A 27380-nucleotide genomic window follows, 5' to 3' on the forward strand; every position below is an offset into this window, starting at 1 on the left:
CCTCCGCCTCCGCGCTTTCCCGCTGATTGGCCGAGCGCCGCGCCGTCGGATAGTCAACATGTCCCGCGTGCGGCGCGGCGGCCGTGCCGTCGCCAGCTCCAATCGGCGGCGATTTTACTGAGGGAGGCGTCCGCGCTTTGGCCACTGACAGGCGGCTTTCTTGGCGGCGGCGCAGCCCGAGTGAGCTAGAGAGGAGTCTGGCGCTGCTGGGGGGGGGACGCGGCGCGGGCAGGTGAGGAGGCGTGCGGCTCTGGCGTTCGGGCGGCCGGCCGGCGGGGCGAGCAGCGGGCACGAGCCGGGCGCCGCGAGCACGGCGCGGGGGCGGGCTGCGCGTGGGGGGGCCGTTAGGGCCTGCCGCGGGGTGGGGCCCGGGCGGCGGTGGGGGCCGCCTGCAATCGCCTGGCGGAGAGGGGCGGGCCCGGCCCGCTCAGGCACCATTTTAAGGCTGCCTGGGGAAGTTTGCAGCGAGGGTCGGGGTCGTCGTGGCCGCGCGGATGACCGCGCTCGCCCGCTCCGTGTTGCCTGGCAGCGGGCCCGGCCTTCCCCCGCCCTCCCCGGGGAGTGGGGGAGGAAGCAGGCGGGAGGGCCGTGCGCCTTGCGAGCGGCCGCTGCGGCTCTCGGCCCGCAGTGCTCGGCTCCGCTCAGAGCCTGCAGCGCTTCGGTCGGGCGCGGCTCTGCCGTTTGACCTCAGCCGCGATCTTCTGCCTCCTCAGCGCGCTCTGGGGGTTGCTTCCCCCTTCGAAGGCCCCCGTTGTCCACGTGAGGGGCCGTTTCACGTTTTTGCTGCTCCAGCGGGTGTTTACCACACGTAACAAAAGCATAGGTAGGATTTGTCTATTACATTCTGTAACCCATCTCTACAGGTAGGAAGGTAGAGGAACGAATATGTAAATTCTGCAGGTGAAATCCAAACCGGTAGGAAATTTTTTAAGTGATCTTTAAAATAATATTCCCTCAATACGACTTTCAGGGTGAGCTGAAGCACTACTAACGTTCAGGGCTCATGGATCTGGTCAGCAAGTGACTTTTTTTTCATGGTTGCTTCTCATTTAGAAGCATCAGAGCGTTATGTTTGTGGCTGCACGCAGAGCTGCTTCCCAGCAGGTCTAAAACGGAAGTCATAGCTTTCCCTTCTGATTTGTTGTAGATACAAAAGCAGTAATGTTTGTGGGTAGAAGGCTTCCTGTAAGTTCAGGAGCCCATTAGTTCCTTGCTCTGTGTTCTAGCTGTGCTTAGAATGACTTTTGCAATGAGACATAGGCTTCTTAGTGGAGAGAATTTATTCTCTTTATGTTTTCAGGGATGTCTCTTGCCATTAAGGCTGCCTTCTTTGAGGTGTCGCTTGTCCTTAAGATGAACTTTCACAATCTTGGGCTGTTGGAGATGTATGAGTGTTTCCTGCTCTTCTAGGTGACCGGTGCTGTGTGACGTTTGTTGTAGACAAACTGCAGCAGCGTCAGCTGTGGGACAGGTGGTTGCTGTTGGCTCCACCTTCCCCTAAGCTTTGCATCTGTGTTAGTTATTTGAAAATGGTGCACTGTCCAGAAGTATGGATTTGGCCTCCAATTGGTGATGATAGTGGTTATAATAATACCTTACAACATTCTTTTTTTAGAGTTCAGTAGTGCTATTATTTTTTTCTTCATTGTTTACACACTGAGATTGGGGGAAAGAGAAGAAGTGAAGGCTCAGTGCTTTGTGTCTGTGCTTTTTCAGTGGGATGTGGATCTTGTGTTTTATCTGAAATCACCTTGCTTTGTCCTTCCCTGCTCCTGCCAGCTTTTACTGAACAGTTCTATTAGTAATTCTGCAGCTGCTAAGTCATTGGAAGGCAGCTGTAATGCTACTGGGAATTATAAGCTGTTTTGGAGAAGGCTTTTAATTTTTTATTCATAAACTTTTTTTGTTTTACAGGGGCTGAAAGAAAAACTTTGAAGAGACAGACAGGATTTAAAGTATGTATTTGTATCAGCAAATGGTGTCTTACCAATTTTTATTTCTTGTTACTTATGTGAGTGACCTTTGTCAGAATGTGCCTAATTGATGTCTTCCAATGGAGTTTAAGTCAACTGCGACTTGAAAGTTATGTGTATTGCAGAACCTTTGTTCTTTGTTCCACGTCCTCCAAACATGAATGATGAGGGAATGAGAATCCTGTTTTTCCTCATCAGGGATGAGAAATTTTTCTTTGCGAGAAAAACAGCACAAATAACAGAGAGAACATTTGTGCGTGGAATTATTTTTTTCCATTGGGCCTGTGACTGGTGCTGGGTTGGAAGAGAAGTGTCTTTAAGGCTAATTTCTAAGTAATGTGAGTCTGCATTTTTAGTTGCTTACTATTGCTGCTTCTAATAGTTACCAGGATCATGTAACTTGTTGGCTGAACTCTGGTATTAGGTCAATTTGCTCTCTTACCTTTTTGATCTTTTTTTTTCTGCTTTCTGTATGCTGTGGAAGGAAAGATTCATGTGTGCTCCTTCATTTCTTCAGCTGTAAGATAGCTGAGTTCTTTCACTTTGCTGCACAAGATGATTGCCTGTGTTATCACTTTCTCTTGTTATGTTTAGGGCAAAAATAGGTGTTGCCAAAACACGTGTGAGGGTTGCTGACACAGACCTAGTCTACGAGAACGAAGGCCCTTTGTCTGTTCCTGGTCTGAATCTATGGGATAGGATCAGGGGAATTTTTGGTACATATATTAGGCAGCTTCTTTATGGAGTAATCAAAAGAATACTTATAATCTAAAGAGTATATACTTTTCAATTCAATATAAGTTCTTGTGAAAGTGTTACTTTTCTAAGCTAAAGCAGGAATTGGCATTTTCCAGGTGGAGGAGCGTGTGCATTCTCAGATCCTTCTGTTCTAACTCTGCTCCAATGCTATTAGCATTTGTGATCTTCTGTGGTGTAGCAGTTTTTTAGCAGCTTGGCTGAAGGTCAGCCTGCTTGGGCATACAGACAAGAAATCAGACCTGTTTACTCCTAAGAACGATGAAAACCTCTTTTTGTTGTTAAACCTGACCCACATCTGCTTTCTTGAGAACTTGATAGTGTAAAATCAGCAGTACAGTCTGTAGTGATTACTGGGATTTGTAATGAACTATGCTTAGAATTCTGGAGGGGAAGTAGGGAGGAGGGAAGGAACGGGGAGAGGTGTAAACTAGAAGTAGGTCTCTTTCAGTGTATGACACCCTGGTTAAAAAAAAAAACAAAAGAAATACCAGCAAAATAATTTAGGTAGTGTGGCCCTGGTGTCTCAGCAGGGCTCATTTAGATCTTGGGGGCTGGGGTAGCTGTGTTAAACTTGGTTTCAGCCTCTGCAAATACCAAGGTGTCTATTTCCATGGTGGTTCTTTGTTTTCTCACATCCATTCAAGACAAATCCTTAAGTAGGGGATTTTTTCCTTTCTAACTGCTATCAAGAAAACCTCTTATGTGTGAATAACTTCTTCAGTATTTTACTTCTCCTTACTTAATGTGTTTAGGTTGTCGTTCTGTATATCACAGCAGAAGCAACTATTCATAAATAGTCTTGATTAGATAGACATTTTTCTGCTCATGTGACATGAGAAAAAAGTCTTTCTGATGCTGTAGTTCATTTGAACTTTCATCATTTTCAGATCAAACATTCTAACACAGTTAAAAAATTCATTACTTGCTGTGATACTGTCAAGGAATTAGAAAATAATATGCTCACTTCTTCCTCTTTGGGTTCTTATTTTTAAAAAAGAATGCAGAGCAGTCCAGGAAACTGTGTAATCTGTTTTTAGACTTATTCCCATTTATAATGTTTCTTCCAGTTCATGTTTAACAGAAGAAAATGTTTGGAAGGGTGGGATGAAAGCACTTAATGTATTGTTTAAAAACTGAATCATTTAGATCAGATATTATGGAAGCTGTTCACTTCACTGCATGAGTTCATGTATGGTGACTTTCCCAGCAGAACTAGCAGGGGCTGATTTATCTTGAGGTCTTAAACGTTGCCCTGTTTTATTTTCACCTTCCATGTTGAGGTATATAAGAAAAAGGGTTCTATTAAATAATTTCTAAACTCTGTATTTCAATTTACAGGTGGATACAGGCACACAGATGGCAGATAACAGGTATGTTGGACCAGTTTCTTGAGGTCTGGTTACAGATGACTATGTATTTGGTCTTGTGGGAGAACTTGCCTTTCTTTTTTTTTTAAACTATGAAGAATATACTACCAAACTTGGATAAGAATAAAATGAAAATATTTTCTGTAATTAGGCTGCATTTCGTTACAGCAAGATGAATATGTTTGGTGCACTGGAAGCCACGAGTGTCACCTGTTGACTTCAGAATTGCTGTTACTGGGTCAATGTAATTAGTGCTGTCTAGACTCAGGTTTTCAAGTTCATGCTGAGACTTTGTAAAGACTTGAATAGATCACGGATCTTTCTCTGTGTTGCTGATCTGTGTGACTTCTGTGTGCAAAAGACACTTTTATTTTCTAGCTCCCATACTGTTTTTAGAACAAATAGCTGTTTTTAAGCTGGTATAAATACATACATGAAGCTGTTCTTTCAGAGCTTGCATTGCACCAGGATAAGCTGGCCTATCCAGCAATTAAAAAATGCTCGTGTGTGTAGTATTTCTCCTTTTGTATCTGAGGTAAGACTAGTTTCAGCAATACCCAATCTATATTTTGCAACCTCTAAACTGGCAGGAAACATAAGGAATGCTTGCCCACTGTTGACTCATTCTGAGCCCTCTGTTTTTCCAGTGCAGGAAGTGTGATGGAAGGCAGGAGCATCTCTTTTTGGAGTTTAAACGAACATTTTTACTATTAATCAAAACAACAACTTATAGAAAATCCAAAGAGCTTTGAGAACTTGTTTTAAGATTTCTGTTTCTTTTCTGATGGTTTTTTTTCTTTACCCCTTACACTAAAAATGTGTCTCAAATTCTCACTTTAGTAATAATATTTTCCTGTCCAGGATGACTCAGTTTCATGTTTAAGGGCCAGTTGTTCATTGAATGAAATGAATTCTGTCAGTCAAGGTAGCTTTTGTTCTTTCAGTGTTGTTTTTGTTTGTTAATTTTTGCCTTTCTTTTGCTTCCTGTTCATCTTGGAAGAACTTATTTCATGTCCAGACTTCAAATTTTGAAAAGCCTGAAGATAAAAACATGTCTTTTCTTGGCTTGTTTGTAAAACTTTACGTAACACTGCGAATCAAGTATACTTCTGTTCTTAAATATTAACACTATTGCAAAGCAATGCTTATCTCATGCTATTTTTTAAATTCTAGTAAAGCAGAAGATACTGCTTCAGATTCTGTGGAGGCTGCTAAAAATGCAAGTGACAAAAAAGGTAAGAGATCCATAGTGTTAAGGGCGGAGTAGAAGCTTTTGCCTTCTGTTTTGAAGCTCCTTTATCTACATAATTGCTATTGAAAACAAAGCAATGGTTTCTAGGCTATTTTCTTTCTGCTATTCAGACATATCCTTCCTGTTTGTTACAAAGAAGAGCAAAATAAGGGCTTCATTAATGCAGCAGTAAATATGTTTTTGCACATAGGATTAGGAATGCTTTGCTGTTGCATGAAGTAATAGACACTTACAATAAAGCCTATACAGACTAGTTTTGATTATGCAGCTATATCAGCATAATCATTAAAGTGAACATTCCTGCTGATACTGTGACTCTCTGCTGTCATGTTCATGGGGAAATGCATCATTTTAAGAGTGTCTTCTTGAAGCTTTTATTTTTCATTTGGAAGATCTGTTGGATAATGCTACAGTTTCATTTTCAGTAACATAGTCAAATTCGTAAGCTGATGTGGAGCAGTAGTGTATTTCACTATGTGGTCATTATCTTTCACATAAACTAGCAGACATCATGGAATAATAAAATCAAATAATTTTAAGGGGGGAGGAGGGCGGAGAGGGAAAAAGAACCAGTGTAAAACTTCATGAAGTCAGCGTGTGCTATGCAGTTTATTAATTGCATGAGAAGTTGTTTCATGTCTGCTGAGAAGAGCAGTGGGAAAGAATGGAAAGATCAGGAAAGTAAATGTCTTTTGTGTTACGTTTGCCACATAAATACTTTTTTTAACTCCTAACCAGAACTGGTTTAGGTCTGATCTCTGGTTTAAAGAAACAAAAACAAAACTCCACGTTCTTCTGACTACTCACTTGGTGATTCTTTGGGAAGTTGTGTAGGTTGTAAAAATATTTTGATACAAAAATTATCAAGAAGACGTCGTAGTGCAGCATTGCTTTGTTGTACAGTTCACAAAGTTACCATCAGACTTCTTCAGGAGTAGACAAACTGGGAAACACTTCTACAGATTTCTCAGAAGTATAATCTCTTTGTGTTAGCAATTTTATGTGACTTATGTACTAGTGCTAGTATAGAAGGAGGATAAGAAGGTGCAATAAGCGTTTCTCTATGAGAGAATATGGTAGTATATCATAATATGATGTAAGTGCTGTAAATGTATTCAGATTGGTTTTAAGAATGGGCTCCTGTCTTCATAGAAAAGTTGGCAGACCAGGTGATGCAGAATCCACAAGTCCTGGCAGCTCTACAGGAACGACTTGACAACACAGCACTTACCCCTTCAAGTTACATTGAAACGTAAGTACAGTGCATAACAACCTTCTTGGAAGACTGAAAACATAACAGAATGTTATTACTATATAATTAGGGTCAGAAATTTGAACAAATGACTCATTAAGTGAAATTGTTGACTTAAACCATGATTCAGTGGCCTACATATGGAGGGAAGAGCTGAGTTTTAGTGTACTTGGACAAACTTCAAAACAAGAAGTTGCCTCATTAAGTATTTTCCATAGCTTTTTTCTTTTCTTTTTTTTTTGGCTTGAAAGAATTATTTCCCCCCTTTTACTTCCCCCATTCACTGTTTCTTTCATAATCTATATTCTGTTAGGGAGTGCTGATTAGAGTTACTGTCCAGAATGTAATGTGAAGTTCAGGACTTACAAAGCTACTCTTTTGTGTCTAGTTTGAAGCCTTTATTTTGATAGATGGGTAGGATTACACTTAAAAAAATTAATAAAATAAAATTGTTTTTAGCTGAGACTCATGCTTTTATTTCTTGACTGGGTTTGGAGGACTTTTTAAATTATAGAATCTATCAATTTTTTAGTTTACTTTAAATAAGCACCTAATAGTTTGAAGTACAGTTGGTATTAGTCTGAATATGACTCATGAGTCCATGAAACTTTCCCTTGCAAGTGGATAGAAGAGAATCTTCTCAATATGCTTGAAAAGAGATATTGAAGAAATATGTATATTTGACATAAACATTTAAAGATTACATTTAGCTATAAGCAGCCTATTTCAGAGTGAAATGTTAAATAATGCTGAGGCAACTAACTTGTAAGCTTAAATAATGATTTGTTTTTCTTTTTTAGTTTACCAAAAGCAGTGAAAAGAAGAATTGATGCCTTGAAACAACTCCAGGTGAAATGTGCCCACATAGAAGCTAAATTTTATGAAGAAGTACATGATTTAGAGAGAAAATATGCAGCACTCTATCAACCTCTTTTTGATAAGGTAAGAAGACTATAAATATCTTTGCTTCCTTGCAGCTGTGTCAGTTCAGTTTGCATATATGTAATTTTACTTATATTAGTAGCTCATCAAAGAAAAAAGTTACATTTTTAGGCTTTTTTTTTTAGAGGAGAGAGTTTATTAATGGAGAAGCAGAACCCACAGATGCAGAGTCAGAATGGCACAGTGAAAATGAAGAAGAAGAAAAGCTAGCAGTAAGTACAAATTGGAGTAATGGACCACAGATATATCAGATTTTTTCAAAATAAATTCCTGTAAACCATTTCCCTTTGAAAAATTAATATTTTGGAGGGAGAAAAAGAAAGCTTTTATCAGTCACATGCGACTGTGAGAACATTATCTCCCATGAAGGCTTCTAAATTCACAGTTTAGCATTTTTTTTCTAGCTTTTAACTTGAGCAAATTGTTGCTTTTGGTTGCACTGTTCGTAACCTGTTAGCAATGTAATTCTGTTAATGGGTTCCATTCCAGTGCTACATGATAACCCCAAGATAATGGAAGGCTGGCTGCTTGTTTGCCTGTCCCCTTCATTTTGGGGGACATAATTAACTTTAATGACCAGAAATATAAATTAGACCTGCAGATGCCACATAGTCATGAAGTGGCATGGACTTAAATAACGTGTGCTGGCTAGTGCATTCTTACTTTCCTCTAGAATAGAAACTGTCTCCAGACTTAGAAAAAATGATCTAGTAGGTAGGTTGCCTTCTAATTTTCTGTCATTGTTTTTGAGAAGTATACACACCACTTGGTATCTGTTTCTCTTTTTAAGAGAAGGAACCTGTTTACAATGCTGTCTGTCTTTGCCGTCCTGCTAGATTTCTTTGGCATTTTTCCTATGTTTTTTCCCTTTAATTTCCTTTGAGTAGCAAAGCAAATTGTTCTTTTTTTTTCTAGCTGGTCTCATGAGATTTAGTGTAATGCAGAACTCAGTGTGCAGAAGCAAAAAGCTTTCTGAGGCATGAATGTGTAATTGACTGGCAATATTCTATGGAGTTGCAGCTTTGGAAACGTCTAGATGGCAAGTGAACTGCTGCTTCATATTGGCTAGGCATTGCCCATGAAGCTGCTGTTTAGAAGAACTCGTTTGTTTGCTGCCATCTAGTGGTGCAAAAGGAAAGGTGCAGCATGATTAATTCAGACGGCAAACTTTCTCGTTTGAGGGCTGGACAAGTAACTTAAGTCTTTTTGTGTGACATCAGTTGTGTCTATGGGATCAAGATAGCTTAATAATGGAAGGTAACAATCAAAATGAACTTTGCCAAATATTTTGCAAAATTGGGAAGGTAGAACAATTTTAAATGGCAGATCCACTTAGATTTTTAGATGAGGCACTGTGAATGGCACAGGAGTCTACAGGAAAGAGATAATAGAAAAACATGCTTCTCTACTTTGTTAGTAGAAAGATAAACACTTTTTTTCCTTCAGTTAGTCAAATTATTGCAACTGTCATTTGGTTATTTAGTCTTTGTACAGAAGAATTCCAAATTACTTGAAAGTAAGTCTGAATTTATTGCGTGTAAGTTTAGCTGTGCAAATGAACCTTGTCTCTTTTATTTGCTGAGGGAAAACAATTCAAATTTTTAAAATGTGCCTTAAATGCAGCTTCAGAGATAGCAAATTCTACATCTACCTCTCAATGTATTGAGAAATCATGATTTCATTTCTTAAATTGTTTCTGTATATTTTATTTCACAGGGAGACCTGAAAAATGTAGTGGTAATAGAAGAAAAAGCGGAAGCAGAAGAGATAAACGTCAAAGGAATTCCAGACTTCTGGTTTACTATCTTTAGGAATGTAGATATGCTAAGTGAATTAGTACAAGTAAGTTTCTCTTCTGAAAAGAGTGATTTCTGTCATATGATAAATAGCTGCTATTCTTTTTTTGTTTGCTAGCTAGTGCTTAGAACAATGTGAAATTCATAAAGGCCAAGTGCAAGGTGCTGTATGTGAATCAGGGTAATTTCAGACATTAGTTACAGGCTGGAGAATGAATAGATGGGTGTGCTGAAAATTGGATGTGAGCCATCAGTGTGTGCTTGCAGTCCAGAAAGCCTGACAGTATCCTGGACCTCATCAAGTAGTATAGCTAGGAGGGCAAGGGAGATAATTCTTCCCTTCATCTGTGTACTTTTGAGACCCTACCTGCAGCACTGTGCTCACCTCTGAGGTCTGCAGCACAGAAGAGACATGGACCAGTTGGAGTGGGTCAGAACTCTGATAGAGCCCATGATCAAAGGCTGTTTAACCCGGATAAGAGAAGGCCTCCAGGAAGACCTTTTTGCAGCTTTTCAGTACTTAAAGGGGTCTTTATGAGAAAGATGAAGAAGCTTTTTTCAAGGGCATGTAGTGTTAGGACAAGGAGGTAATGGCTTTAAACTGAAAGAGGGTAGATTTAGATTAGATGTCAGGAAGGAATTGTTCACTGTGAGAGTGGAGAGGCACTGGAACAGGTTGCCCAAAGAACTGTGGATGCCTCATCCCTGGAAGTGTTCAAGGTTGGATTGGATGGGACTTTGGGCAGACTGATCTAGTGGAAGGTGTCCCTGCCTGTTGCAGAGGAATTGGACTAGATTATCTTTAAAGGTCCCTTTCAACCTAAACTGCTGTGTGATTTGTTCTGTGATTCTCTGAATGTGTGACATCCTAAATCTTTGGGAGTCTTCATAATCTCTAATACTATTCCTGAAGACGCTTGAAAGGCTGGTGATGGATAAAGTGAACAGTAGACTGAAGCTGCCAAGCAGGATGTGTCTTGTAATGACTTCTGAAGATACGAAAATGGAAGTTCAGAGCTTACAGATGAAACGCTGTTGTAGTTAACTTAGTCCATAAAAGGATTGTTGTTTCTTTTTCTCCTCAAAGGTAGTGCTGTAGGTGTACCTGTGGATTTGTTAAGTTCATGTTAAGTATGCCCTATGGTCCTCAATGATTAATGTAATTGTTTGTATTGCTGTTAAGGATTCATTCCCTGAAGCCTATATTTTGTAAATGTCATTAGCAATAAATGTCCTGAATTTATTATTTTCAGAAATGGTCATGAAGCCTAGCATGGTAGCTGGATACAAGGCTTTTTTGTTTGAGAGTTTTACATGTCAGAATTGGAAAAAGAAAAAAAAAAAAAAAAAAAAACTAAGAAATCTTGATCCAAACCTGATCTTTAGCTGTGATATTTAAATACTTGCAAGATTTGATTCATTCTCAAGAACAAATTGACAAGCAAACTAGATGTAAGTTTTGGTCTTCAAAATATTGCCTGTTCAATAATAAATTGCTTTTGTCTTTTTAGGAATATGATGAACCAATCTTGAAACACCTACAGGATATCAAAGTTAAGTTTTCTGAACCTGGACAGCCTATGGTGAGTTCTTTCAAATGAAGACTATAGTAATGATGCGAGCAGCATTCTGAACTTTTCATTCCATCCTCTGGCTAGAATATATAAGGTGTTTGTTATTTTTTCTGGGCTAGTATTTTCATGCTTTGGCTCTTAAAATTTATTCAGCTTTCATAACTGCTTGCTTTTTCACCATAGGCCAGATATCTTCGTTATTGTAGCTTCTACATTCTGATTGTAGCTGGGATCTGGCTAGTTTCTGCGTGAATGTTCTGTCTCAAATTCCAAGTAAACTGTTATATTTATGGGGGTTACATGGTTTCCTCTGGCTTGGAAGTGGATGGAGGTGCAAAATGTGGTTGCTACTTGCTATATTGGACTTGCTGCCTTGTCTCGCACTGTTCGTAACCTTTTAACAGCATATTCCTGTGAATTGGTTCCATTCCAGTGCTACAACAAATCCAGTAATGGAAGGCTGACAAATTCCATGTCCCTTCTTTATTTGGAAACATTCCTAATCACTTGATTGAAAACTTTTTTCCAGTTGTTTGAATGTCTTGTCTGAAATCTTTATTAAAAGTTGTGGTGACTGTGGTAGCTTTGTACTGCAAAAAATGTCAAATTACAGGTGTGTGACACTGATTCTGTTGTGGATTATGTTCTGCAACTAAAAGAAATACGCAGTAGGAGTTATTCAGTTTACCTAGTGCTTTCAAAGTGCTGCTTGTTACAGCCTGTATGTACACTTTTGTCTGCAGAAAGTTTAAGTGATTTTTATTGTATTTGTTTTTATTTACACTTGTGGAAATGTACGTATGTTTAGATAAGTAAAATTGGTAAGATAGATACTTTATAAATATCAATTTATTTGGTCATCAGAACCTAGTGCTAGCATATTCAGACCTGGGAGATGAGTATGGTATGACTTAAATCTTCCTTTATTTTAAGCTACTGATTTGTATATTTGAGCTTTATGAGGATATGTTCTTTTAATACAGGAGAGCTGTAAAAAATGACATTGCATAGCTAATACGATATCGAGAACAGAGATATCCAAGTAGGGCTACTGGAGGGGTTATTTCAGCTCTTCAAATAGTACTTGAAACTGGAAGCTTCTTACTATTGTCTCCTAATTGGCAGATATGAAAAGAAATGCTGAGATGTAGTCTTTGCAAAGAAGTTTGTTTTGCCAGGATGCTGCATGCTCAGTAATGCCACCGGTTACCTATTTATAACCTCAGTGACGTTTTATGGGATTATCTGGGTCTGAGTGTTCGTCACTGGTGTTGGATTAGCTACATTTGTGACTCTTCCCTTGAGCACATGTCCCAGAGAGGGATTTGCCTTAAAGAACACTTCTAAATCATACCTGGGTGTTTTGCTTTAAAATGGAAGTTAAGACTGAAATAGGCTATGAGAAGCCAGCACATTTGGTTCCCAGTGCCCTCCTTTCCTTAATCTGTAAGCATTTGAGTTGAGGAGGCTGCTGCTGCTAGCAAACCTATGGCTCTTTGACCTCTGTCCTTCCAGCTTTCAATCATGTGAGGAGATTCATGTGGTTGTAGAAAGCAGATGGTGAGGCAGAACTAAAGGGGTCTTTAGAATATGGGTGAGGAGATGAGCCTAACGTGGAGCCTTTTAATCTCCATGTAAGATGCTGAATTTCTGCAGTTGGTTTTCAGGTGCTGCATGACTGGTGCAAGCGGAAATAACTGCTGCAGTCTGCAAACAGTTAAAGTGTGCATAACCTTAGGCTTCAGTTTGTTAAGTCAGGGTTCTTCTGCAGGATTTCCTGTTTTTAAATGAGTAAATACTCTGGTTCGTGGTGCAGTGCACTGTTTAAATATAGGCTCGTGTGTGCATGCATACTTATTTTTGATGAAAAGTAAAAATTTGTTTCAATTTGTAAGATCATATCATTGGCTGCTCAGAGCAGGGGGAAGAGTAGAGCCTGATGTCATTCTGAAGCCAGAACAACTTCAGAAAAATAGCTGCATCATCCTTAGTCAAGAAATGAATAATGTATGTCTATGCCTCTGCTGTGGCTGTTTGTTTAATTATTGTTAATTCTGCTGGTGTACTATTTCAAAGATAAAAATCAGTAGTAACAAAACTATAATGGCACTTTCTTCTAGTCTTTCTCATTAGAGTTCCACTTTGGGCCCAATGACTACTTCTCTAATACAGTCCTGACAAAAACCTACAAGATGAAGTCAGAGCCAGACAAGACGGATCCCTTTTCATTTGAAGGACCTGAAATAGTTGATTGTGATGGGTAAGGAAATCTTGAAATTCAAGAACTAGTCAGTTTTTTAGATATTTTTTTTCCCCCGGACTGTGATAATAATGAAGATAAAATAAAGATTTTGCTGACTTAAAAACTAGGAGTGATGTAAGGAAGGTGGTGTTAGCCTCAACATGCACAAGTATGTGTCTCTGTGTTTAGCGTACATTTTTATTCTTGTGTCTTTCAAGTTACATAGATTATTAAGGAGGTAAAGCCTTTTGGTTCCAGATGACTGGGTGAATTTTAGTTGTTGTATTACATATTTCTGGCCTTTTGCCCATCAGCAATTTCAATTTCAACAGTACTTTTGAATCTGGCAGGAGGTGGTCATATGTATGATCTGTTCTCTCAGCCTGGAACGTGTTGACCGCGTATTTTGGTTTTGATAGCCTTGCCTGTGCACTTCCAAACCAATTCAGGATGCATCCTCCTTGGCTTCCTGTTGCTTTTTTTTTTGCTTTGATTTTCCTGTCCAATGATTTAATCATTTTTTTTGAAGGAAAAAAAAGCGCTCTGTCCCCATCTAACACATAAGAAATGCTAAATAATTGTTTTCTTGAAGGTACCCTGATAACCTCAAAACGTTTCAGCATCTACTGCCAAATACTAGCTTTGGAATTGAGCATTTGACTGCACTGAGCCAAAATACAATCCTGTATGTCTAGCAAAGCTTGCCTAAGTGAAAGGTCAGTCCATTTTGGTGATAACTTCAGTTAAACAGCAAACAGTTTGCTGGAATAAAGTCTGAAAGAGGATTCCCATTCTGAAACTGCAGTTAGGTCAAAACTTTGATTGCAACTCATGTTTCCTTACGGAAGTTATAGATAGTGGAATAAGTAGAGCAGGGACATGTGTTTGATAAGTAATTTGAATGAAATGTCACAAAAACATGACTTTGACCTATAGGATGAGGTGTTTTGGGGCACCTAAGGAATACTATGACACTGTACTTTGCTTATTTATTTTTTACCCCTTCCATTAAAAGAGATCTGAGTGTCACTTATTCTTTGCCACATATAGTTTTACTCAAAACTACATGTGCATGGAGAATGCTGTTAGTTGGGATAAGTATCAGTTTGTACACCAATGGAAAGGAGCTAAGAAGTTTGTTCTTTCTAGCTAGCTTTATCTGACTGCCAAGTCAATCTGAACACTGTTCTTTGGAGAGCTAAAATGATGCCTCTTGTTGGCCACAGTTCATGGTGCACTTATTTTTAGGGCAACTGGTCACTTCTTGATCTGCAGTGAAGGTACACAACATACTGTTTTCTACTGGCCAGGCTGTTGGAAGAAGCATTCTTAACTGTTGAGGTGTTCTAGATTACCTGAATCACATCCTCAGTTATAAAACCCAAGTAATTAGGCCAAAGAGGTCTTAAAGCATGGGTGGTTTGGGGGACAGTGATTATTCTGAGAAAACAAGGTATTCAGCTTTTTCATTAAGGGAAATGCTTTATTTATATATATAATATATATATATATCCAGTATGTGCATTGTCTCTAGCACTGTGAAGCATCCTAAATATCTCTGAAGCATCTTAAATATCTCAGTCAAGTAGATTGAGTCACCTGTGTATGTAGCTTTAACTAGGAAACTAGAATCCATTGTTGCTTTGATGCTTGTTGTTTCAGTGCTTAGTTCCTTACCTATGCTGATGTCTTGTATTAAAGTGCTGTTCCCCATATGTTGTATTTAGGTGCACTATTGACTGGAAGAAAGGAAAGAATGTTACAGTTAAAACAATCAAGAAAAAACAGAAACACAAGGGTCGAGGCACAGTTCGGACGATTACTAAACAAGTACCTAATGATTCTTTTTTTAACTTCTTCAGTCCAATAAAGGGTAAGCCTGGAAATTGAGAATTTAGGATTCTTATGATATACTGTGCATTTTGTAGATAAATACAGCTTAAATCTGCAAACTGTATTTGTTCTGCTGCACTATACGCCTCTAACTGGGAGAAGATAGCAGGTCATTTTGGGTTGTTCTGTATAATTTGACAATTAGGTGTGCTGTATGAATGGGATTTCTTGTGTGCAGAGTCTCTTGTAGAATCTCCTAAAGAAGTTGACTTCCTTTACCACAGGATGGCTCCCTGCATCAATTTGAGGCTTTTAGGTTGTGAAGAGCTCTCTTCTAATTCTGGTTGAAGTTCCAGCATAAAGGTTTCACTGAAACCTTTGTGTTAAGCATCAGAATGTTCTGCAGGTTCTTCTGTGATTAATTATAGTGATCCACGATGCTCCGCATCGTACATTGCTAATTCTCCTGTTTTATTTAATGCTAGATGTATATTTAAGTATTAAAGCAATTTGGATATATTCTAGGAACGTTCCCTCTTTCATACATCTCCCATTGTATTCTTCTTCAAATTTAGATGGAAGAAGCAGTTTACAATCAGAGTAGTACTAAACAAAATCAATATTAGGACCTGTGATTCAGCTGTGGGCTTTTAAAAAACACCTGCCTCTTCTAAATCCCATTGCAAATCCCTGTTTGTGCAGGAATGAAACAAGTGTTAAGTATTCCCAAAGTTAGTTTATTTGATACAGAAATACCTTTTTTTTATTTTTTTCCTTACATGAACAGCTATGTAGGTGCTGTTTTGAGAATAGAATAGGGATAGTGATTAGTTAACCTCATGATGATTTTATACTGGGTTATTAATTATGTAAGGGACATACTCTGTAGCTGTGTAAGAAATATCAAAGTTATGGTATCTGTTGGCTGCTGATACTACATTCTCAACTTGAGAACAGGCAGAACCAAATTATGCATTTTGCAGTAAGTTCACAGTACCTGTGGCACTTGAATGGAGAATGGAAACCTGTGGGATTTTCTGTTGTTTATAAACAAAATGATAACAAACAAAACAATAGAAGTCCTGTTGCTTAATTCTGTGCAGCACACTTATAACTGTGTTTTGATCACGTCTGTCCTGGTTGCAGTATCAAGCCTTTTCTCACAGTGCTTTGCCAACTCCTCATGATACATCAGCCTACTTGGGAGGATCTGAGTTAAGGGAAAGATGATTTATGGTGCTTTAGAAAAATAAAGCTGCTGTAATTTCAACACTTGGGCAGAAATAAGCAGTGTTGCTATTTGAGGGGGGAAAATGCAATCTGTATGCATTTGTAGAAAGGTTCTTTCCCATGCAGAGATCTTTGATGTTGGGATGGCAGCTTTGGTGCTTCTATTATGGCATACAAAGTGCAGTTTGTGGGGTTGATTTTTCAGAACGGATCTGAACTGTCTTAAAGGTGTAATAGTTAACTTTGAAGTTGTCTTTAATCACACCAGTATTTTCTGGTGTGAGAAAGTATATTTGTACTATATTTTTTCATCTGGAATATTGAAGAGGGCTAGACTATGCAAAAGTGCTTGTATTTACAGCCTTTTTTTTTTCTTTGCAGTATCTGGTGATGGAGAGTCATTGGTAAGTTTACACTTCTGAAATGGTAGGATTGCTTTGTCATATCTTTGCTAAGACATCCTGAGATCAGCTATTCAGATTCTTTAATCGAGTTTTGTTGTTTTGCTTTTGCTGAGGTTGAGCTTCACCTTGATAAAATGAAAAATATTGTTGCCTTATTGGAGTAATTCTGTGATATTTTGCTGTTGCATGTCTCGCAGATAGAGTATGTCTGTGACTGTCACTACTGGGAAAAGGTCATTTACTTTTTCTAATCACTCAGCTGGTAACCAGCTCTTTACAATTCTGAGGCAGTCTGAACAATTCTGTCATGTCAGAACCAGCAAAGTCAATGTCATCTTTTGTTTAATTGAATGTTGTTTTAGCAGTAACCTCTATACAGGCAAAGAGCAATTCTAAGTGGCAGTTCTGAAAATCTGGATTTAGACTCAGTATTATTTTTTTTCTGTTGCAAAGTTAAATATTGGTGACTGGAAGGTTGATGTTGATAGTAAGGTGATGTTTCTCAAACCTGTATTGTTTTTCTACCAAAAAATAAGTGATGTGCTAGAACAAAAATATTTCACACTGGTTTGCTTTGCAGGATGAAGATTCAGAGTTCACTTTAGCTGCAGATTTTGAAATTGGTCACTTCTTCCGTGAAAGGATAGTCCCTCGTGCTGTGCTTTATTTCACAGGGGAAGCTATAGAGGATGATGATAATGTATGTATATCATCAGCATTTTGTTTATTTGTCACTGTGTGCATAGAAATAGTTTCTCACTTCTGTGGTTGGTCTAGTATGCAGTATTATGTGAGAATAGCAAAAAATCTGAGGAAGTTCCAGTTACTTGGGAGTAGGAAAGAAGCATTCCATTTATTGTAAGCTCTTAATTCTTGTTTCTGGAAGAAGCTCAGCTTCAGATACTGCATTTCAATATAGTAGATCTGTTATTACAGAAGTTCTTATGCAACTATTAGCAGATCTCATAAGATCTTTTTGGTTTTGTTTTTCAGTTTGAAGAAGGTGAAGAAGGTGAAGAAGAGGTGAGATGCATACTATATCTTTTATAGATAACTAATAGTTTACTGTATTCCAGTTTCTGAAGTTGTGTATGATACTTCTTTCCAAAGAGTTCAACACAAAGAGTTCAGCATTCCTGTGTTATAAGATCTGTGTATGTTTCTTGTCTTCAAAAAAAAAAAAAATCTAGATCTTTTGGTATTTTGAGGACTACTTTGGCATCAGTCAAAAATAATTAAACTGAAGCATTTTTTTGAGTGCTGCATGATAAAAGACATCTCAACATCATTTTAAAATATCTATTATTTAGGCAGTAGTAGAACTTGTTTTACAGCTGTTAGTTGTCATAAGCCTTGAGACTTGTCATTGCCTAACACAAGGTTAAAAAGGAAGAGGAAACAACTGCTTGGGTTAATAGTTTAATTTAGAGTAAGAGTTCTATTATATTAAGGGTTCTGGTCCATTTACTGTGATGTTAAATCAATATTAGCATACCGTGAGAGGCTTTGCACAAAACCAGTGAATAAACTAATATATTTGACAGGTAATAATGTTTTTATTTTCCTATTTTTGTGGTTTTTTTGCTGATTGGTTAAAGGTGCATACCTGAACATCAAGATCACCAGACTAGGATTAATCAAAAGTAATAAAGCTGGTGATCTGATGCAAACTGACAGCCTTCAGCATGCAGTTGCTTTTCTCCCTTTGTAAGTTACAGTAGAGACTTCTGGGCTGTTGAAGGTTAACTGTGTTAGTTTTTTTTTTTTAAGCTGGATCTTGTTACAGTTATCCATATTTTTATTCTGTCCCAAGTGCCAGGTTAGTGTTGGGTTATACTTGGATATAGGCGTGTGTACAGCAGCACACAAATACTACAAAAATCCTGCACAAGAATACTGAACTTAGCCACCGTAGTCCAAATAAGCTCTTTGGGAGGAGGTCAAGAGAAAGAAGAAACTTAGACACAAATACTACTTATCAGAACTGCAGAATTCCAAATAATGCATTAAATGAGACTTCAGATATTGCTAGGAGACTGCAGCAGCTTAGGTAGAAACTTTACAATCAGTCTTGCTGAATCTTATAAATCTGTTTTAAATCTTTTTAAAAGATGTTGCTTAAAAATTTCTGAGGATGCTGAATTCTTTTAACCTAGCCCAACTAGTTTTAATGTTGACAACTGAAACTTCTGGCATAGAATGGTAATATCACTTGCTATTTTGTGGTTTTTTCTCCGTTGCTGAAAGTTGCACTTTTAACCTGTTTTAATTTCTGTTAGTTTATTTCTATTTTGTCATAGGAGTTGGAGGGGGAAGAGGAGGGAGAAGAAGAGGAAGATGCAGAAAGTGATCCTAAGGTAAAGAGTTCAGTGTGTTTAAGCGTAGTACAGGCCATAATTAAAAACCATAATTAAGCTTGCAGCAGTTTGTGAAAATATTAATAAATCAAACAAAAACTCCTGGCTAGCTCCTGACTGTATTGTTGTCATCTTCCACAGTACTCAAATTCCTCTTAAGTGAAAAATTTAATGTTTGGATAAATATAAATTAAGAATGATGATTATTTTTTCTGGTCTCCCAAACCTGCAACAAGGGAAAGATAACTTCTTAACATTGTCCCTTTACTTCTTGGTGCTACCTTTGTGTAATAAGTATCTCTCTTCCTTTAGGAAGGTCTTATTGCAAATGTTTTTCTGTGGCTGAACTTCAACTTAGAGTTGGTCTGACAAGTCTCAGCTAGCTCATTTACTTATGTTCTTTGTTCAGAATTATTCTTTTTGGTTGTTCTAATGGCTGCGGGTTAGATGGCACGTGTCTGTACTCAGCTAGAAATCAAAAAGTTAGTCCCCAACTTTTAACTTTAAACTTGATGAGAGCTGGTTTAAAATTCAGCCAGAGGGGTAGTGCTCCTTCTGATAGGTATTTTTCAATCCTTCAGTCATATTAAAGCTAAAAATTAGCTTTAGTAAAGCTGGGACAGTGATATACTTCAATGCATTTAGTTCTTAAAACATCAGCTTTTAATCTTTTTTTTTTAAAAGGCACAGATGAAAAAGTGCTTGATCTTTGGATGAAAGTCTTAAAGCAGCCTAACATATCGCTCCTCTGACTTACTTACATCATATTGCTAGTAAATGCTTATTGTCACCATATCAAGAATTGAACTTATTTTTCATGGACAAGAGGTCTGTATTGTGGGAAGACTGTAGGATAACAGGAATGTTCTTGCTCTGTTCTGAAGGATGAAAATGCAGTAGTGTACCTATAGCGAGAAATTTAGACAACTGAGGAACAAAATGTTAGTTCTGAGTCAATGTATATTCATGCTAAAAGAGACATAATGGAGGAAGTGTGAAATCTGGCATTCTGTAGGAAGAACCTTTGAAATACCTTGGAAGGTTGTAGTTGTTACCTCCTGTATTATTTTGTACATTTCACTTTTCATTCATGCTGACAGTTCCTTTCAATTTTTTCCCATTCAGGTGTAATTTAAGTCTGTTTATCATTCATACATTTCTAGGTAAGGTGGAATTCCATTCATACCTAACTTCCAAGAGTCCCATTGTAGCCATGCAATGTAGTTTGTTTGCTAGTTTTTGTTTTGTTATTTCTTTGTATGGGTTAAAGAAAGGGGGGATTGGAAACTAGGTTTTGTTAGCAACTCAGAATAATAGAAATAAATGCTTACAGAGATGAATGCCTTTAAATCATAAGTAAAGTAGATTTTTCAGAATGATCTCCTTGCCTTCCTGGCACAACTTGTGTTTTGCCTTTGTATCAGACAAACTGTATGTTCTAGACTGAAGATAAAAGATACTGAGACTTGTCAGACTTCATTTTTCCCTGTTTCTGATTTCATGTTGCATCTCTTTACTGTTTCTAGTGTACTTGCAAATTCTTAAATATCTCCTCTGCTCTCCTTGAGAACTCTTGTAAGTCACTGACTGACTTGATTTGTTCTTTCCAGCACTCATATTTTTTCCTGTCTGACCAATTCAGTCAGTCATTCTGAAGAGACCTTTTCTTCAGTGCTTGTGATTCCAAGCAGGTTTTGTTCTCTTGCTCATTTGTCTCTTTTATTTAAAAGAAGTTTCTTCAGTTCTGTCTTGTCATCTTTCACATATCTTCTCATGCCTCGTATACAACACTACCTGCAACAGGTTGAATGCTTCTTTCCTAGTATGTTAGACTTGTATGTTTCTTTTTAATTGCTTATGAGAAACTATATTCTCTCCATTTCCACTTAAGTATTGCCCTTCTTTGCCATTGTTCAGTTCAGCTGTTATTTTTATTTACTCTGTGCTTTGAAAAGCCAGTCACACTGCCTCAGCGTACTTGCACTGTCTGTTCACCTGCTGTAGTAGAGTATCATAGCATCATTTGTCATGACAGCTTATATGGTGTCCTGCTGCAATCTTACACGGCTATTTTCCCTTACTACATTTAAAAATTGTTAGCTGTTGGCTTTAGTTTTCCAAGTAAACATAGAATTCTGGGTTTGCCTTTTAAGGATTGTGCCCCTAATCCTGTTTTCCATTGCTGCTTATGGTCACTGTGTTAATTGGGCCTGTCTCTCCCCATCACTTGCCCTTCTTTGCCTCTCAGTCCATCCATCCCTGCAGCTTTTCTTGTATCCAGAGTAGCTTTCATTTTCACATACACCAAAGTAATGGTTCTTCAGTCTATTTTTTTGTATCCACTTCTTCCTCATCAGTCGTTCCCATGTTACCTCCTTTATTGTTGTGCTTCATTTTCTAGATAAATGTCAACACTCTTCTCTTTGCTTTGTCAACTCTTTGTCCTTCCTCCCTCACAATCCTGTCAGATTTAAGTACATTTGAGGTGTTCAGTTAGGACCAGGTCAGTATCATCTGTTATACAAAGGACTTACTCTCTGCTATGTTTAAGTTGTGGCTTTGGAAGACTGAGTAGTCATGTAAGTGGAAATAACTTCAAAAGATATTTTGACTAGTATATTATCTTGATAAGCTGTATTATTCTATGTGCTTGCATGCCCTGTTCTTTTAACTGCCTTTATTTAACATTACTGACTCTGTGCTTGAATAGAGAAGTAGTTAACTGGGTAATTTAGAGCACTGGTATGGCCTAAAAATCTGTTGTTGGGTAGAGACCATTCATGCATTGATGCATTTAGTCTGTCTTTTCAGTAACAGCAGCAGAGGGACTTGTTCTGAAAATAAATCTGTAACCTTTGTAGCGTTTTCTCTGAGGAGAAAAGTTCAGAACTCTTTCTTGCTTAGCTCTGGTTGGCTATAGATTTAGCTAATGTGTATGCATTTGATATCCTTGCTTTCTTTTCAAGAACATAAAGAAAAGGAGCGAAGATGAGATTTAGCTCTAGGAATCAAAACTGGAGTTTATTTCATGCTAAAACAGTTGAAACCTTGAAAGGCTTGCTTTCTGCTGAGCTAGAAGGATCATCAGCTTTAGTGCCTACTGTCTGTTGATCCCACTGTTGTTGGCAGCAGGATATGTTTGGGAGTCAGAGGAGATACTGACAAACTGCCTGGCTGCTTTAGCAGACAGAAGCTTCCATTACACAAGAATATGTAAAAGTAAGGAGACTGAAGGCCTGATTGTTTTTTGATTCAGCTAGAATATGTTCTACCTAATACGGTAGAAGTTGAAGATTAATAGAAATATGGGTTGTTTTTGTTTTAAGTAATAACTTCACATGAAAATAAAGATTAGCTTGAAAGCATTAATTCACTGAGGTAAATGGTATGGCTGCTTTGCTATAGAAGCAGTTGTCTAGAGAAGTCTACTATTTCAGACCTGCTTTTCTTCCCCATTTCACCCTCAGATCCTAAAAAAAAAAATGGTGAAACTTTCTCATGAAATTTGGTGCTTGTCTTCTCTCCATAAGCAGTTAGTGCAGTTTAGCTGATACGATGGCTGATGTCTGAAGAAGTGATCTGTACATAGGCATGTTTCTTGTGTTTGATCTCCAGTGTAACCAAATTCCAGAAGAATCAGAAAAATGTTCAGGTGCCCATTCAAGCAAAAGAGCAGTGTTATAAATAAAAGGGAGAAAAGTTTTACATTCATTTGTTAGCAGAGGAGGAAAAAAAACTAGTAAATTTGAAAGTAGGTGGGAGTCTCACTTCAGTAGCTTGTATATCTCCATTGGAACAATTTCTCAGACTGGAATGAAAGGCTCAGAGTAGTTGAAACTGCTGTTCACACAGCATAAATAAAATGAAATACTTTAAAGATGTTAAAATTAAAAAAAATAATAATAATCCTACCATCATTCATTTGAACTGAAGTCATTGCTCAAGACTCGTATGGGTAATATCTTTATGACAACAAAAATCCTTGCATGACTGTGTAGCAGTAGTAATGAACCTCAACACATATTTACTGCTGTATTTATTTTAAAATAATTCCTTCTCATCTTTGCCAGTTCTGATCTTGTTTTAGTTTTCATTGCCTGGTTTGAATTCACCAGTACTTCTAAGATAACTTGAAGTTCATTTAAAGATAGCATGAATGGAAATCTTGCTACAGCAGGGGAAGTAAATAGAACAGAGTCTGTACAAGACTGGTAAATGGACTTTGGTAGTAGCTGGCTGTCCAAATGTCATTGGTAACCTGGGCACCATGGGAAGAGCAAGCTCAAACTTGTAGTTTTGCCTGAGACAATATGGATGCATTATTTCAATCACAAGAGTCTGGGCCTGGATCTTCGGAGATCCATTACAGGCCATAAATAAAGTTATGGCTTTTGTGTGCCTGGTGGGACAGCTGTGACTTGAAAGTATAGTCATTACCTGTGCTGGTGCACCTTACTGCTTAACCCTGAGCTGACTTTGTGTGAGGCATCATGGAGCTCATGTACTGGCTTGCTCAGCATGAGTCGTGTGATGCTACTGAAATGGTAGAAGAATGATAATGCTGGAACGTAGATCTGAGATACTATCTTGCTGCTTATGCCCTGCTTAAACACTTGATAAGCATTGTTAAGATAATTTATAACATTCCTAGCTTACAGATGACAGCATATCTGTCAACATTTTTTCTTGAAAGTCTCTTAACAACAGGCATGTATGAGAGCCCTTGTAAATTATACTTTTTTTTTCTGTTTGAGAGTAGTAATCAACACTGAAAGGTCCTTAAGAAGGAACTTTTGAAATCTATGTAATTCAGAATCTACAAACATATGTAAATGCTTATGAAAATAAAGATGAGTATGAAGAAATTTATTAGAAATTACAAAGGTTTTGGTTGACTGTTAAAATTTGGCCAGAATGGCTGCGATCATGAACGTAATAACAATATATAAACATGTCTCTCTTCTCAAGAGGGATTTCATGTAGTGTTTAGTCCTGGCTCACTGAGAAAATGAGTTCATGTTACTTGGGAACCCAGGAAGATGAGAGAGTGCGAAACTGAAGTTAGCCAGATGTGCTGGGGGGGAGGGAACCACAAGAAAGAAGTCTGGAACATCTCTTGTGTACCAATGTAAAAGACAAAAACTGGCTGTATTTCAGTGGAAATGTTACTGCTATAATTCCTTCAATGAAGGGAAAAGTAGTTAGCTTTAGCACAGCAAATGAGTGAATGTTCTGAGAAGGAATCTTAGTTACACTGCTTCTTCTTCAGCTGGCAAAAAAAAGTTCTTTTAGCTCTTGGTCACTTGATGCATAATTAACGCTTGCATGTCTACTTCTTTTGCAACATATAAACTCCTCCAGGATAGTTAACAAGAAACATCTTGTTTTGAAGTCTGTGGTATTCAAGGTGTCATGTTTTATAGATGATTTTTTTTTTTAATACTAGAATTCAGAAACTTTTGGTGACTGTTATTTCGTTTATAGTAAGCCATAAGAACAGTCAAGGGAGAAGCAGACAGCACTGGAAAAATTCTTCTGCTTTGTAAGAGCACTGATTTACTACAACAACAAAAAAAGCAAGATGTACAGTGTCAAACGTGAAGTTTTTAGCTGTTTGAGTACTTGTTCTCTTTCCCAAGTACACTTCCTTTTGCCAGAGGGGAAATTGATTTACTCTCTAATGAAGGTGTTTCTACTTTTGCATAGTGAATTAACATATGGACTTCTTGCCTGGTGTTTAAATTGTTGAATAGTTACCTGCTGGTGGTGCAGAACCCAGAAGAAACCAGCACGTTAATTACAGTTTTATCACCTGAACAAAAAAGGGCAAGGCTATCAAGTAAAAACTCAGTCATGCTGCAAAATAAGCAGCTCGACTTCACTGCTTGCCTCCCTCCTCCAAGTTGGTGAGGGAGATGGCAGTTTATTGCTAAACAGTTTAATATGAACCGAAAGTCATATTGAGCCTCTGGTTGGGGAGAAATAGGAAATGATTTGCTTTCTGGTTTGTTTGAACCCTGACCTACTGGATGGAGTTTAGAGAATGCAAATGTAGATTAAAAAATAGTATGAAGTATCAAGCAGTTATGGGGGGGGGAGGGGAAAAAGAAACTGTGACTGCTGTTCAGACCTTTATGATCTAACCTGAGTTTACATATAACTTTTCTTGTATGTTAATTATCTGTAGTTAGTTTAAAACCATGTACTCCAGTTATTTTATTCATTGTAGTGCTTTATTGCATGCTGTTTTGTTTTCTAACTTTTCTTCTTTTTCCATTTAAACAGAAAGATTCCAGCCAACCTGCTGAATGCAAACAACAGTAATAAGGAAATACCACTTCAAAGTGATATTTGAACAACATGTAACAAACATTTGGATACCTGGCCTGCAGTTCAGGATACTTCATCGCTGCAGCACAATCTTATTAACAATGCTTAAAATTAATTTGTTTTAAAATGCATGATTTTCACTAACTTTTCTTTATTGCTTAACATGTACAGTGGCAACTTCAATGCATTTGGGAAATAAGAGGTTTAAATAAAGCACACTCTACAGCCGTTGGTACACTGTAGCTTAGTATGTCAGTAGGCCTTTAGAGCCTTTTACCCTATGCATAGGGGAATAGTCCAGACTACCAAGTGAAGATTCTCCATTTTCTTGTTAACCTTGAAAATTGTGGAGTAGCAATGTGCTGAGAAGCTAAAGTGAATGGATTACATGTATGGTAGCTGAAACAGAGCAATATGAACTTTTTGCTAGTTCCCTCCCCCCCTTTTTTAATGTTTCTTGCAACCTACAAATCAAACTAGTGCTTGAGCAGCTTTAAATGTCATATTTATTATCTCAGTAAAACCAATTGAATTGAAGTAATTTTACTTCATGGAAAGGGGTGTCATATTTGAGACTTAGTTGTTCATCTTACTATTTATTTATTCATGTTTGTAAGTACTTTGACAGAATTAGTGCTTTTTAATAGTTTTTAATATACTTGAAAATATTCTTCCTGTTTTGCATAAAATATGGGTACTTGTAAAAACAAATTTTTTTTTAATTGGTCTCAATGTAGTAGCCTAAACAGAAGAAATGAACTTACATCAGAATGACAACTCTTCTGGATGGAGATCAAAACACAAAGGCCAAACTGTTGCTGTTGATGGAAGTGGGTTGCAGCCAAAGAACCAGAGAAGTTCCAGTAGTCTTATTGCTTAGTGTCCAGCTTGGAAAGACCTTTACACTCCAAACACACAAGCTTAACGAAATTCAATTCAATAAATCTGAAGTTTTGGTGTCTTACTTGCAACACTGAAATTATTTCATTCCACAATTTGTTTTATTTAAAGCTCTGAAGTCTTCAGAACTACTTTCTGTTGTTGTGTGGCACTTCAGGTACATGTTTCTAGTTTCAGCATCCATTGCCAACCTCTGGCAGCAATTGAATAGCAGCTGTATCAACACTGTGACCAGGCATGTAGAGTGCTCCAGCCTTACCTTACACATTTGTAACTTAATACGGTGTTTTCAATTTGTACAGAATAGATAGAATATTCTATTAAAGTTGTGAAACATTAATTTTGGTGCCTGTCTGGTCCGTAATGCTTTTAAAGGTCATTGAACTTCCCTTCATTTTTTCTTTGTAGTTAGTTCTGAAGTCTGTAATGAGGGCATGCCAACCTCTTTGGCCTAACACAACTCTTCAGGGGGCGAGCATGCAGCTCATTTCCTTTGTAGTCACAAAAACAGAGGAAAGTAGCCTACCTAAAAACTGCATTATAGAGTTCTACAATGTAAAGCAGAACAGAGTAGCCTGGCAGAGGAGAAAAACTACACCAAGCACTGGGCCTGGTGTAGATGTATGGCTGTCAGGAGTAGGAATAGTTGGGAGTCTGCATGCATGCAAGCTGCCTAATAGCAGTGTTAGTGATGTTAGGGGTATCGCATAGTTATTTAACTGGTTGTCAAATATATTTATATATAAATAGAAGAAATTGAATGATACTTCTTTATGACAGCAGAGGTGTACTTTCTACTACATGGTTAAAGAGGAGTGCTGCTACCTGCAGATAAACATCTGCATATTAGCACACTCGTGTAATTTATGTGCATAAATCCTTAAAGGCGAGCTTTAATTTTGAGAAAACGGGAAATTCCGGAACGCAGAGAGTGAATGTGCCAGCATTCAGGAGGAGCAAATGAGATGAGTGGGTAATGAGGCTGACGAGCAAGATGGGAAAGCAGTGGGAAAGCTGAGCTGGGCTTGGTTAAAGCAGCATCAATGCCAGTTGGGACAGCCTAACAGGGAGCTGATCTTGTCAGAACCAAGCCTTGCCTAACCATTACTGATCTATCTGATAATGATGAGCACTTAATAAACTCTCATCTGTTTTCAGGTTGTTATTTA

The 27380-nt window shown here is 38.0% G+C and overlaps 1 protein-coding gene and 2 non-coding genes across 7 annotated transcripts; all 3 read left to right on the forward strand.

Moving 5' to 3' along the window:
• Positions 1-35: 35 nt before the first annotated feature.
• NAP1L4 (nucleosome assembly protein 1 like 4) lies at positions 36-26551 on the forward strand. Of its 5 annotated transcripts, none has more exons than XR_016466725.1 (17): positions 36-232; positions 1915-1955; positions 4071-4102; positions 5273-5334; positions 6504-6603; positions 7404-7545; positions 7671-7757; positions 9262-9387; positions 10853-10924; positions 13036-13175; positions 14885-15030; positions 16602-16624; positions 17205-17324; positions 17618-17647; positions 18904-18981; positions 20107-20144; positions 25267-26551. XR_016466725.1 is itself a non-coding variant. In XM_090140569.1 (17 exons), exons 3-16 carry the CDS (start codon positions 4089-4091, stop codon positions 20110-20112), a joined length of 1125 nt encoding a protein of 374 aa, XP_089996695.1. In that variant the 5' UTR covers positions 39-232; positions 1915-1955; positions 4071-4088; the 3' UTR covers positions 20113-20144; positions 25267-26551. The 5 variants fall into 5 exon arrangements, 3 of the variants coding, with proteins under 3 accessions (XP_089996695.1, XP_031469893.1, XP_031469895.1); XM_090140569.1 differs by having other exon boundaries at positions 39-232; positions 18925-18981; XR_016466726.1 differs by lacking the exon at positions 20107-20144 and having other exon boundaries at positions 25267-25295.
• LOC116243059 (small nucleolar RNA SNORA54) lies at positions 7980-8108 on the forward strand. Its single transcript, XR_004169869.2, has one exon. It is a non-coding gene; the product is annotated as a small nucleolar RNA SNORA54 (small nucleolar RNA).
• LOC116243060 (small nucleolar RNA SNORA54) lies at positions 11294-11414 on the forward strand. Its single transcript, XR_004169870.1, has one exon. It is a non-coding gene; the product is annotated as a small nucleolar RNA SNORA54 (small nucleolar RNA).
• Positions 26552-27380: the final 829 nt, after the last annotated feature.

This window comes from Phasianus colchicus, chromosome 5, assembly GCF_987193195.1.
Source record: "Phasianus colchicus chromosome 5, bPhaCol1.hap1.1, whole genome shotgun sequence".
In the NCBI taxonomy this organism is placed as follows: Eukaryota; Metazoa; Chordata; class Aves; order Galliformes; family Phasianidae; genus Phasianus; species Phasianus colchicus.